Source organism: Phyllopteryx taeniolatus, chromosome 10, assembly GCF_024500385.1.
Source record: "Phyllopteryx taeniolatus isolate TA_2022b chromosome 10, UOR_Ptae_1.2, whole genome shotgun sequence".
NCBI classification, from domain to species: Eukaryota; Metazoa; Chordata; class Actinopteri; order Syngnathiformes; family Syngnathidae; genus Phyllopteryx; species Phyllopteryx taeniolatus.
The window spans coordinates 15,427,233-15,441,992 of record NC_084511.1 but is presented as its reverse complement, the minus strand read 5'-3'; the positions used below and the strand labels follow the sequence as shown (position 1 = coordinate 15,441,992).

The 14,760-nt window shown below is 40.4% G+C and overlaps 1 protein-coding gene across 3 annotated transcripts in view; it reads right to left on the bottom strand.

The window, feature by feature from the left end:
• Positions 1-14,760, bottom strand: part of eda (ectodysplasin A) — a 23,898-nt gene extending 9,138 nt beyond the window's left edge. Inside the window, exon 1 of one of the 3 annotated variants that reach the window (XM_061787683.1) lies at positions 14,162-14,760. In XM_061787683.1, coding sequence (XP_061643667.1) covers positions 14,162-14,491 — 330 coding nt within the window. In that variant the 5' untranslated portion in view covers positions 14,492-14,760. The remainder of the gene's footprint in view (positions 1-14,161) is intronic. The other 2 variants (XM_061787682.1, XM_061787681.1) reach the window with 2 other exon arrangements.

Below are 14,760 nucleotides of genomic sequence, written 5' to 3'. Positions count from 1 at the left end.
GTGCATTAACAGAGAGGCGTGGACTCTGACCACATTGCACGCATACCCATCACGTTTGGCCGGCCAATCCCGTGTTGTGTGGGCGGGAATTTAATGGTTTTAGCCCAGTGACTGCACAAATTGTTCACAGCTGTACTAATTAAAGCAACAGCACGCCGTTCGCCAACAGCATTTTGTCAGGTTATCATTTATAATCATATATATCATTTATAATTCATTTGTAATTGGCAGAAAATTACAATGTTACTCTAGAAACAAACCAAGTGTGCCAGGAGGAGCCTGCATATCGATCCCGGCTGCCACCTTTACCTACACGTATTAAAGCTGGCTGTGATCAGACTCGTACTACGGAATATAAATCGGTGTGTATCTGATTTACTAGCCAGCAAAGTTTTGTGATAATTCTATAATTATGTAAATGCTTTCTTTTCATTTCCAATTATGTAAATGGTTTGCTTTTCATTTCCACTGTTCTTTAACACTTTGTTCTGTTTTAACCCGACTTACTTCAACTTACAAGGTGACGTGAGATATTGAAGTGCTCACTAGTTTTTTTTCCACCTTCTCCAGACTGTCAGAAGAGGAATTGGGTGCTGATATTGCGTTTACATTTTTTCATTCATTGTAATTCATTGTATTTTTCTCGTTTTTGCTAGAGATCTGTATAAATAATGTGTCTTAACCTTAATTGTGTGTCTTCATTACAAACATGAAATTAGGTTATTTTTATAAGTATTGTTTTTCCACATTGGATAGTAAATGTACTGAAACAACCTCTGTTGTTGTTCTGTGGGGTGATAAATCATAAGGATTTCCAACACACCTTGGGCAAGTGAATGCAGCACTGAGCCAATCAGTGAAGTGAATGGAGCAGAACAATGCTGACTGGCACTCCAGCTTTAATTGTTCAGCCGTCATGTGATGGTAATTTTCAATTAAATGCCGAAATCTCGGCGACATACTGCCAATGAGGAAACGCTTTCCCTGCAACATCAGGGTGATGTAACTTTTTATGATGGGCTGACATCAATGCGACATACAGTATGTTTGCAACGGCATTGCTGGATGTTAGGTCGTATATTTGCTGTTGTATGTTGAGCAGTTTTGATTTATTTTACTGGTGTATGTGGTCGTGAAGATTGGGAATCGCATGCTTACTAACAGTAAGATGCTATCATAAAAACATTCTTTGCAATTGGTAACCAATACGTTTGGGAGGAGTTAGCACTCATGTCCACAGTAGTTGAATAGTTGAGATGTTTTTTTTTTTTTTTAACAAAACATTTTCCAAAGTTTGTATTATATATATTATTATATTACAAGGCTCTCATTAAAGCAACCTGAGATCATTATTTGCGCAATAGAAAAAAAAAAAAGCATTGCAGTAATAGAAAACCTCTTAATCAAATGCACAAGCCAACAAGTAGGGTCGTGACATCCATTCTGAAGGTAGGAAACTTTGATAATCTCACTTAAGTTATTTTTCGTTCAGAATGGTACTGTACTAAACCAAACACTTTATTTTGTTTCAATTTGGTGGCCCATTAGGACAGCAAACTAGTTGGACCCAACTGCGCCCTCTGCTATTTTTCAATGTAGTCAAAACAATAATCCATCCAAACCTTCAACAGGGACTGCAACATAACGTCATTGAGAAAGCCAAGCCTATAGATTAAATTTGAGGGGGAAAAAAATATAATCTATAAACCATAAATGTACTATGAAATCATAGTACGCAACTGAAGTTAGGACCTTCCAAACTTGAGAAATTTAGGAAGGGATCTTCCCCTGTTGCTGCCGATAGGGGCCCTCCTAACAAGAAAAGTCGTATGTCTTGGCCAACTGACTTACGTCTGACCTGAGCATTTCAGGCTGATAGGAGTGTGACTACTATGGTTTGTCATCATACAGACCTCCAGATGTTTCTGTTTCATTTGGTATGCAGGTGTCTCCACATCTCCTCTACAGCTGTTGGTATAAGGCCCTGTTACCTCTCAAAGAATTGTGGGTGTATGTTCAGACACATTGTGTGAAACTTTCGTCTGTTCTGACAGCCAAACATAATTCCACATGCAGGTTTTGGCCCGAGATGAAGCTGCAGCCGATTGCCAAAAAACAAACAAGCTATAGTATCTTACAGGCTGCTACTAAGGTAAAACCGGTGTTTTAGATGAACTAACATGAAATTATTTCATGAGAACAACTTCATTAGAACATTTATAGCCTTCGTACTCTTCAAAGGAATGCGGCATTACAGTAAATCAGAATCAGAATCAGGATGACAATGTGCTGGTATACTATATGCCAAATGCCAACTGTTGAGTAAACCATTCCTTTTCAACTAGAAGAAAATGCTAATAATTAGAGAGCTTTCAAATCTTCAAAGTGAGGGAAGGGGGTGCTGGTATGGGTCGAGGACATGATTCCCCGTTGTTCTGTGAGGATATGACTAAATTTCAATCACCCCGGGGATGTGTAATTTTTTTTATCGCAAGAGTTTTTATTAACACAGTGTAAAACAACTGCTTGTGTTTTCTCGTCATTTCTGAACTCAAGAACCTGGAATACATAAACATTTTATGCTGATTATGAGAGGGAAACAGAACTATGAAGTATTAAACCATCATGCTCTCAATGTGGACTCACTCATGATGCCCTCACATTGAATTCCAGGGGTAATTATCCAAAACTGCAGAATAGTGGAGAAATCCAACCACAAAATTGCAGTGGGAAAGTCAAGGTAAAACTGAGGGATGAAGTTAAGGATACCAGATGCACAGTGAAAACTAGTGGCTTCCCATCAGTGTTGCATTGGCAGCATGCACGAAATGCATATTGGGGAGGTTAATTGCGCCACATCAGTAAGATGGTTTCTCATACAAAAGGAGTTGTCAAACCTCAGCTAATACTAGCAGTGGGTGTACAACATAGATGCCCCGTCTTTCTCCAACAAATCGAATTTGAAGTCTTGTCAGGTGTTGTAAGTCATGCAGTTTGGAGAGGGGAACAAGCAGTGGTTTACAGCTCCCGGCCGGTCTTACGACGATCAGATTAATATGTGATATCACAATTATAATATAGGGCCATTATTGCAGCAAAACCAAATCTGTATTTCAATCCACAAATATCTTTTGAAAAATCTGTATCTGTACCCAGAGTCACAAATGGAAAACTAGATTCACAAATCTGCAACTACATTTACAAATGCAAAACTAGATTTACAAATCTGTAACTGGATTCACAAACGCAAAACTAGAGTTACAAATTTGTCCGTACTTGAGTCACAAATGCTACATGTTTTGCTCCAATAATGGCCCCATATTATAATTACAGCTACAGTATACAGTATGTGAAAGTCTTCGGCCGGAACAATGGCCTTGCACAGCTGGAGCTGAGTTAACATTTTTCAGTCCTAAGCCCCTTTCCCTCACCATGCCCACAAAAACTAGTTGAACAATATACAGTGGAACCTCGATAAAACGGAACCCGATATAATGGATAAAACGGACCGTCGGGACTGAACAATGTGTCCAAAAATAGTTTCCATTTGTCACTTAAAATGCCATTGACAAAACTCTTTTAGTTCCAGAATTGGCTGCTGTTGTTGACTGGCGCTGTGACGCAATGCAGGCAGAGAGCGGGACTGACATATTTTCGGGTCACAGATATACAATATCACGAGTTCGAATTCCGAAAGACGTGCCTACGTGGCGGTCATGTTGAATGTGGGGCATTGACATGGCAGCCATGTCATAATGGATATATCTATTGTCTACTGTACATAAACTCGCAGCACAGAGAGAGAGAGCTGGCAGGGTGGCAGTGTTAACAAAAGGGAAAAGTCTCTGGAGCCTGGAACATGCTCTTCATAGCAGTTGGTGTGTGTAAATCCAGAAGCCCGCTCAAAGGACTTTTCCCTGGCAAAAGACGTCGCCGTTAGCGAAGTGACGAGGTACAGCTAATGCTAAGTTGTAGCACTGCCTCGAGGTACGGCTAAGGGACGAGATAGCTTCGGTCAGGAGGAGTGAGGCGGTGGGATTGCAGCGCTCTCAAGCGTCGGAAATGATTGTTTCAATGCGCTCAAGCTCCAGAACGGGATTATATAACACCCTCAGTTTCTTCAACAACAGTTTCTTCAATTTCACATCGTGAGTTCTGGAGCGTGAGTACTGTGGGTGGGGTGAGAGTGTGTGAGTGGGCCCACCACCGGGAAGATTTTTTTAAAATTTGTTTTAATTAAAAGTAAAAAGCTACCTGTATGCCATTGTTAAGACTTGTGTGACGTCTGCATTGTGGTTTTTTTTAATACGGTGTATTGACTGTATTCTGATGACAACTAAGGGCAGGTTGACTTCGAGGTTTTATGTTTTGCTTTGGGTTTAACCAATATAAGATTGAATTCAAACCAACTGGGGTTTACAACCAACCAAACGAGCTTTAGACACTTTCTTTTATTTAGGACAAATTTTAGTTATCATTATTTTGAGTAGGCTTTACACGATCAGAATTTTTGGGGCCTATCACCGATCAGCGAGTTTAAAAAAACGATAACCGTTCACCGATCCGATCACAAGATGGAGGAATGTGTCTATTTAAATGACCTCTTCATTTACTGTATATACTTGTGTACTCAATTGCTCCAAAAATTATATTTACAATAAATAATGTATCTTTGTTTCTCTATTTATGCCAGTGAGGCATCGTGACAGACAGAACAAACGATAAATGGTCTTCCATTAGATGGCAGGAAGTAAATACAGTAATTCATGTATCCACTTTTTGCGACATTTTTGTGTTGGTGTGCCGTGAGATTTTTCAATTGTAAAATATGTTCCGTGTATTCTAATCAGTCAGGTCAAACCAACATTACATGACAGAAATAATGTGTGTAATTAATTACTGTAATTAAATTACTTTATTGTTAATTAAATGACTTCACCCACACCAAAACTTTAGAGCATGATTCGACAGAACGGCGGCATGTTTACGTCCAACCGTTCGTGCTACCATTTGCTTGCTAGGCTACATAACGTTTTTGTTGCCTGCTTGCGAGCCGTATCGTATTAAAAGTACGTGAACATACCTCAAGCACGCCTTAAACGAACGTCCTCTCCTGTCCTGAGCACCGGTGACCACCAACAAACGGTTTTCCCCATTTTGTCCTCATAATATAGTCTGCGCGATCCACTCTTGTTGTCGTCGCCACGGTAATGAGTGTATCCGATAACATTTGAGTTGACAAGATAAAGTCCAATGATTATAAAAAACGGGATGCGGTGGTATTAGAATTCAAGATTTTATTGAAGTAGTCTGACATAGTGCAATCTTGAAAGAGCAAATTTGTCTTGTAGTCTGATCCGGGCATTACGTGTTGTCTGTCTCAGACGTGTTGTCTGTTCCACACCGCCGACATATTTTTTATTTTAGTGGTAGCATGGGTGCTCCACATGGTAGGTTAATTGAAGACTCTAAATTGCCCGTAGGTGTGGATGTGAGTGTGAATGGTTGTTTGTTTGTATGTGCCCTGCGATTGGCTGGCTACCAGTTAAGAGTGTAACCCACCTCGCGACCAGAGTAAACTGGGATAGGCTCCAGCACGCCCGCGACCCTCGTGAGGATAAGTGGTACGGGAATTGAATGAATGAACTTTGTGCTGTACTAGGCGTTTTAGGCCACACAAAAAAAATACAAAACAATAATTTTGTACAGTAATATGGGTGCATATGACCTAAAACAAATATAAAAAAAAGTGCATCATTGTAACGGACATATAAGAAGCCCTTGCTTTTATAAATCAACTGATTAATCCCTGATATTGGAGCCATAGTCTTAAATTAGATGCTGGTGACAGCCCACCCGGGTGCCACCACAACATGTATGCTGGATTCAGTGCCCCATCAAGATTTTTTTTTTTTTTTTTTTGATAGCTGTTTACAGGACTCCAGATGTTTTAACATCTGGTTGTGCAGGACTTTGAAGGCAAACGTTTGAGCAGAAAAGTATTTGGCAGAAAAATATTTCTTACAATTGTTCTAAGAAACGTATACTGTAAGTCTCATCATACCCATAGCATAGACTAGTTAATGCCCTAAAAAAATAATCAAATAACTCAAGAGATTACAAGAGTGAGATGGTCATGATGTAGAATATTTGCATTCTTCTTAGTAAGGATTATATAGCATGATTCTTATCTCTAAACTTGAGAGCAGCAAGCAGCCAGGAGAAACATTGTGCTGCTCGGATTTGCTTTGGTATCGGAGGGTTTTCTACCTGGGTATGTTGATGGGAGGATGGCATCAGGGCACTGCTCACTGTGAGATCCTATGACCGAAATCTGCTCTTATTATGAAACAACAAGTTGGGTCACGTGCATCATGATATTCCGAATTCAACCACGTGACCACATAAGGCAGGGGTGTCAAACTCATTTTCACCAATGGCCATATTGGCATTATCAATGCCGTCGAAGGGCCAGTTAGATGACAATAAATGTAATGTAAAATAAATGTAACTATACTCTTCAACATATTGTTAAATAACTGTATTTATTATTACTTATTGCCCTGGTATTATAACATGAATCCTAAGAAACTCGTCTTGCTCATCAACCATCAAACTATTTAAGTAAATAAACAAACAAACCCAAGTTATGACGTTGTCTGTTTTCAAAAGTTTTTTTGTTACGCTTGACAATTTTGCACTACTCAGAACATTGGTGACAGAGTTAGCATTTTAGAAATACAAATCGGCCTGGTATAAAGTGCAAAGGGAATACAACCTGCTAATGAGAAATGTGTGAATAGTGAATACTGTAAAAAATTGTTGAATAGTGAATACTATAAAAATTTGTCTGCATGAATACAGAAACCCGTGGACACAGCTGCAGAAATATATATATTTGTTTTCCAAACTTTGTTGAAAAAGCCTTCTATCTGAATCAATTTTTCACTTCCTCGACATTTCGAGATCACTTGTAGACGTTTCTCAAGTCACTTATAAAAGTGCTTTACACTGATGCGGGTACACTACCACCTAGTGGTAAAATCCCATCACTTGGCAGTAATTTGTAAGACAATAGTAATGTATTATGGAAAATGTAGTTGATGGTGAGCACACACGTAAACTGCTCAATTGACTTATTTTAAGACCTTTCAAGACCCCGCCACATAAAATGACCCGGCAGGCCACATTTGGCCCGCGGGCCATGAGTTTGACACAAGTGACATAAGGGATCTATTAAAAAATATATAGAAAAGAAAAAAGAACGAGTATAGAAAATGGATGGGTGAATAGATGACCAGCATGAGTGACAAAGTGGTTGTTCAAGGTGAAAGTAATAAAAACACATTTACTGTAATTTCTCCTGTATAATCCCCCCCCCCCCCCCCCCCCCCCATAGAGGGTTCGGAAAGTATTCAGAGCCCCTTAAATTTGTCACTCTGTTATATTGCACCCTAATCCTAAAATCATTTTTCGTTTTTTTTCCCTCATGAATGTACACACAGCACCCCATAATTACAGAAATAAACAGAATTGTTGACATTTTTGCAGTTATTAAAAAAGAAAAACTTAAATATCACACAGCCATAAGTATTCAGACACTTTGCTCAGTATTTAGTAGAAGCAACCTTTTCAGCTAATACAGCTGAGTCTTTTTGGGAACGGTGCAACAAGTTTTTCACACCCAGATTTGGGGCTCCTCTGCCATTCCTCCTTGCAGATCCTCTCTAGTTCTGTCAGGTTGGATGGTGAACGTTGGTGGGCAGCCATTTTCAGGTCTCTCCAGAGATGCTCAATTGCGTTTAAATCAGGGCTGTGGCTGGGCCATTCAAGAACATACACATTCACATTTTATAAATGTATGTATAAAAAAGCTGTACACTTTCATTCCAGTATGACACCGCCACCTAGAGGTTATGAGAAAGATGTACACGTTCATTGCAATATACCACAGCCACATAGAGGTTATAAAAAAGATGTACACTTTCATTCTAATATGCCACCGCCACCTATAGGTTATGAAAAAGGTGTAGCCTACACTTTCATTCAAATATGACAGGGGTACGCATGACTGCATATATTTATAGTTGTGCTCATAAGTTGTTGTTTTTTTTTTTTTTATAAATACGACTGATGACTGAACAACAACCATCATTAATTTATTTATGGTTATGTTTTGTTTCATGATAATGCTTTTTTGAAATGCTTGACAGTTTAATTTGAATCACATTAAAATAAAATTAAATGTGTTTCGCCTGGCCCTTCATGTTTTCTTTAATGACTTACAAATTCTGCCTGGTTAATCAAACATATGAGCACAACTGTGTGTTTTCTCATTTACTAAATAAAAGTAGGGCTGTGCATTTCAAAATAAGAGCAAGTAAATAAAGAGAAAGTATTACATGTTCAAATAAAGTGCTTAACTTCCGAATACAGACATGCAAACACCAAAGGCATGCAAAAGGTGACCGACACCCCCCCCCCCCCCCCCCAAAAAAAAACATTGTAGGGATGTCTGGGGGGGATCACCAGGCCCCCGCAGAGAATTTTTCGGGGATTTTAACATAAATTAAGCAACCTGGAAGACTTCAAGCAGAAACAAATTATTTACACCACTCAGGTACATGTTGATGTACATATTTAAGACTAAAATTCAATTTGCCTCATTGCTTTGCTTTTTTGTTTTGCCCTCCAACTTTTGCACCTGATGCCTGATTCTGGTGTCGTCAACTCTTGTGACTCCAAAGCAGGTCCAGAGCGCACAGGCGGAACCTCAGGCCGATGCGCTTTCGTATATTAGTCCGCTGCGGAGTAATATTCAGAAATGACATCTGTGTGTGGATGGTGGATGTGTGGAATGGATCTAGCTGCCAGCGTTCAAGGAGTACAAAACAGCCTACGACGACAGCGACGGTGACCCCCTCCCCCTCCCCACCTCAGGAAAAACTCATCGGATCTGTACTATTTAGGTAAATGGCCTATTTTGAGTTCAAAACGGCGAATTTCACTGAAAGGCGACTGATTTGCAATTCTTTGAAAAAACTAACAAAATACACATAATACTTTTGATCATATGGGTAGAAGCAAAATCATGCATTGTAAAAATGTATTATACATAGGTAGAAGGGTTTTCCAGAATTTTTAGGTCAACTTTTGGGGTGCATATTATACATGGGTGCGCATTATACACAAGAAATTACGGTAATACTCAAAGGTATGTTATTGTGACATGTTCGTATGTGCAGTATTTTGCAAGTATTTAGATGCTGTGGTTTTCTAAGAATATTACACTTTAAACTTAGTACACACTACTGGGCAAATAGTGCTAAATCCCTACATCCATTTTTATATCGCTTGTCCTCCTCATTGGGGTCGCGGGCAGTGTGGCCACAGTTGCCTTGAAAATTTAAATTTGTTAATTTACTGATTACTTGATTTTAAAAGTAAGTTAGATTACAAGTTACTTCATTATTTACATTCAGGAGCTGCCGAGTGGCAATAACTTATCCACAGTATGAAAGTACATTTGCCCAACTGTACACATTACATGGCAATACACGGCACACAAGTAACAGAATGACATCAAGATGAACCAATAATTTAAATATGAGTGTGTAGGTTGAAGCTACATTAAATGAGCATAATTGAAGGCGGACTACAGCCGCAGGCGTTGCGAAATCGTGATGCCCAGTGAATGCGAATGGCCAAACTTAGTGCAGATTTCAGGTGCGAAAGAAATGCCTAAGCATTTAAAATGAGTGCACCATACTCAACTTCACTTCTCTGCAGACTCTTAACTGACAGAAATATAACCACATTATAGTCCACAAGTTGTGCTTGAGGTACGTCATCGGTCACCAACCTTTCTGAAACTGAAAGCTACTTCTTGGATACTGATTAATGTGAATTTCTGTTATTTCTGAAATAACAATTTTGCTCAACTTACCTTTATTATGTTATTATTATATGCATATCTATCTATCTATCTATCAATCTATACAGGCAACAAAACATTATGTAGCCTAGCAAGCTAGTGCTAGCACTAACGTTTGTACATGCTGGCATTCTGTTGAATCATTCTAAAGCTTCGGTAAACATTGGTTTGTGTATGTGAATAAATGTTGACAGCGGCGACCCAGTATGTTGACAATGGCAAGCTAGGGAGGCGATGTGCCGGTCACAATATGCAATCCTATTTGTTTATGTCAAGGTGCGCTGTTGGAGAGCTGTCGTTGATGATCTCACACTACAAGGAAGATATCCCCAAAAAATCAAATACGCTAGACTTTTCATTTTGGCGTCAAAGGGCTATCGTACGGCCAAATCGTTGGTCGAGGATTAGGTCACACTACAAGAAGTTTTTTTTGTTCCCGACAAAATATGTCGGGCCGAATCTGGGAAATCGCCCATGACAGCAAATCGGCCAATATCGGAGCTAAAATCCAGTGTTCTGATCTAGCCATAAGAGTTACCTGGCGCATTTAAAGCTGCAAGTGTGTTCTTACTACTAATTGCTCATTAAAGCTTCTTCTTCTGGAAGCCAAAAGAGCCTCTGTTTTCCTTGACTAATCAGTGCCACAATGAATAAGTAACTTTAATCTGTTTACTTGTCTGGAATATTACCACGTTATATTACTTGTTACCCAAAAAACTCCTCAAAGTAGACTTAGTAACATGTCACTGATATCACTAGTCACTGACAACCTATCTCAGCTGACTTTGAGCATGAGGTGAGGTACACCCTGGACTGGTTGCCAGTCAATAACAGCCATTGATACTCATATTCGCACCAATGGTCAATTAACCAAACTTCAATTAACCAAACATGCATGTTTTGGGAATGTGGGAGGAAGACAGAGTACCCAGAGAATACCAACGCTAAGCATGGTGAGCATATGCAAACCCCACACAGGAGGGCCTGAGGCTTGATTTGAACCTGGAACCTTGACTGTGAGGCAGACATGCCATCCACTACCCACAGTGCTGTCCTGCTTCTGAAACACATTTTGTTTTAATATTGAAACATTTTGGAAAACTGTGATACGTGATTGTCCGTCTGTAGTAAGTTATGTAAATACAAGGACCAGGCATATAAAGTTATTGTATTACAGAATAAGTATAATTTATTTTAACATAGCAAATTCATTTCTTAATTCAGCATTGACACACTGCTTATGAACAATAATTATGCCACAAAAAACAAAAAAACAAAACAAAAAAAACATTTGGCTCTGAATCTCTTTTGGGGGTGAATGCTCAACGCCCACCAATTGGTCTGATATCCACCAATTGAATTCCGACATTCTCAAAGTGTGGTGTATATACATAAAAATAAGTAAATCCTTTTGCTGAGCTGTTTCTATACAGTAACAAAGCCAACATGCTTCATGTCCGGCATGTAAGCCGTATTGCCTACACGTTTTCTAATATGCTCCAGTTTCCCAAATGTTTTTGTATATTTCTGTTTTACTGGAGGCACACCATTCCCTTGTTGCACTTTGCTGTGTATCTCCACTTTAAATCACTGCAATGCTGCTAAAGTCCCTTTGATGAATACTGAAGTGAAAAATCCAATGAATAATGTTTCGGCCTCCGGAAAGGATTCTTCAAAGGAAAACTCTCAAAAGCTAACAAGTGCGGCAGCTGCATCCAAACGCCACATGCTCCTGTTTCTCCAACTATGTAAACTGTGGGATATGTAATCAGAGTTGTTTAATGCAGACATCTGGAGAGTACAGCATCACAGCGCAGTTAAATATTTACAGCTGGGCCACAGTCTTTCACTTCATGAAGCGTCACCATCTGGACTGAATACTCAACCCATCTCCTTGGATTCAGCCAGTGAAACCTCTACCATCTAAAGCAGACTTAGCGAAAGATACACGAGGCTCACTGAATAGTCTCAGCGTTGTTTATTTTGTCTATAAGGAAAATGTTACAAAGCAAACACCCACATTGACATGAACATATCTAATGTCAAGTAATGTCTTTACTGGAGATTCGTGTGCACTATTATGCTGCAACTTGCAGAGGCACTGATGATTCAGTTTTAGTTTGTGATTTAAAGCACTTGTCACTGATGGTGTAGTGGTACACTCGCCTGACTTTGATGCGGGCAGCGTGGGTTCAGTTCCCACTCAGTGACAATGTAAATAAATGATTGTCCATGTCTATATGTGCCCTGCAACTGACTGCCGACCAGTTCAGGGTGTAGTCCATTTCGACCAGTCAGCTGGGATAGGCTCCATTGAACCTAACCAGGATAAGCGGTGTTGATAATGGATGGATGGATTTAAAGAGCTATGGGGAGTTGAGCTACACCCACACAGGCATCTGTTATGGCATGTATCTGGCTCAACAACACTGGCATTCAGTTTTTCTTTGCCTGATTGGGGTTTTAGATCAGGGGATGTTGTCAATTTTGTCAATTGTGGGCCTGTGAAGCCCTTTGAGACTCTTATGATTCAGGGCTATACAAATAAACTTGACATTGAAATGCAGGTTCAGAACATTCATAGAAATTCTCCTACCTACCTTAAAAATAACAGTTTTGAAATTCATTTTCCCCATTGTCAATCATGTAAATGGGGTCAAATGTCTATTTGTAGTCTGCACTGTACATACATACAAGGGTACCTCAGTTGTCTATTTTTGTCCCTAAAGTTGCACCATCGGGCTAAGTATGAGACTCCACGGTAACTTTCTAGCATTTCCAGAGATAAAATAGTCCACGTACTCTCCCTCCCGCCAGCTGCGAAAGTGTCAACGGTAGAAACACTCAGACCTACTATCATTCTACCCCTTGAATGACACTTCTCGTCAGTATTAAAATGTTATACAACCACTAACAATACAGATATTTGAATGTGTAATACAACTTGTGATTTGTTCCTAAATAGTGCTGATGAAACTAGGAGAGTAAAATGGCATATGGGGTGTCGTTTCTAAAGACATTGACAACACAATGAACATTAAATCGACTGCTGCCTATAAAGAAAACGTAAGGTGTGGCTAGCTTCAGTCACTAGTGGCCCATCCAAGTGCCAATAAATGCACATCAAGCTTCACGCTCTGCACCTGCTCGTAGGTGATCTGTTTATTTGGCTGACCACCTGCTTCAGCACTTTGACTTGACCTTCCTTGCAAAGTCAACCTGCAGCTTGTTTCACAATATATTTAGTTGGGACGAGCTTTGAAAACAATACACTTAAATGTGGTTTCGTTAAGCAAGGATAAAGCCATAGTGCAGTGCAACCTCCAAAGGCGAACGTGCCCAAAGTAATGATATGGACATCAGCTAAACTGAACAATCATCAAACCTGCAAACTTTTACAGTGCTGAAAATGTATGTCACAATGTTCAATATTATTTAAACAGTAGATACCCCAAAAGCAACAATAAATGTCAAGATGTCTTCTTATTCTGCCTTCAGACAGGGAATATTTACCAATTTCAACATTTCCTGTCAAATGCTACTATCGCAGCAAACACATTCTTGAGACCTCTTCATGTGCCTGTCAGATGACTTCAAAGGGTGAGTAGGTACACTTTTTTTTTTTTTTTAATTGGCCCGTTATTATTATACTGTGGTTAACATATATATTTGTATGACATCTTCGTATGTTCTAATTTTACTTTTTAAATTGCCTGTAGTTAATGTCCTTAGATTGGGACAGTTTGATACTGAAACTGATCATTTGTACTTCCCTTATTTCCTATGTGGACAACATGGTTTTCAGCCAGCGTTACAGAACGGCTGGTGTTCGATTTGGTTACACTGTACAGTACTTAGTTTCATGTCCTGTGCATGAATGTGAGTCATAGGCGAACAGCGTGATTCAGTGTTTATGTCCCTGTCCCCCTATGAACCTGTTACAGGGCCAAGTGGGTAGAGGTAAAGTACGCTCCCAACCTGTTAGCAGTGTCAAGGCCCTGAAAGTCAAATTGCCCACTTTTTTCCCCTCCAACATTTAATCAATTTTGTTCTCATTAAATGATTCACGCAGTACAGTTTTTTTGTGAATTCGAAACGACAAGTTACCATGAAACAAGTCGGCAACAGCACAGACACAAACCCTGGCAGACTATGTGTGCACTTGAACAAATGGCTTCTATCTGCGGTTGCTTTTTTTTTGTCACGTCCGCTATAGTTATAATTTACCTCTGGATCATCTGCTGAGCGGCTGGTGCTGGGGTCGAATCGCGGGGGTTCGGGCCGGAGTACCACAGACGCCGCGTTGCCCGAGTCGCTCCCCGCTAGTGTCAGCGTGGAGTCTCGTTTCTGGTGGATTATTTCCCTTTTGACCTCCGAACGCAGGTCCAAGTAGCAGACGAGCGTGACCGCGTGCAGGGAGAGTGACAGCAGGAATAATCCGAGGAAGACGACACTGCTGCTCCGACTCCGGCAGTTGGCGCTGCATGTACACGGCTCGCCTCTGGGCATCGCTTTGCCCGTGAAAGCGTCCACGGTTAGAACATCGCGTGCCATCATGGGACAGGGCGCAAGTCAGATGCTCTTTAACTCGGCATAGTCAGCCGCGGCTATTTATTTGCGTGGAGACTCACAGGTGCCGCGGCAGCAGCGGCGGCGGCGCGGGCAGGTCGCTCCAAACTTCTGCCACTATCTGTACTGGCACTCGAGTTCCCACCCACCTCATCTGTGATTGGTCCGAGGACCATGCCCAGAGGTCGGAAGGTTGGGCGCATCACACCCAGTGATGGGGCGACATCAAACGGACGCATTGTGAAACTGCAACGCGT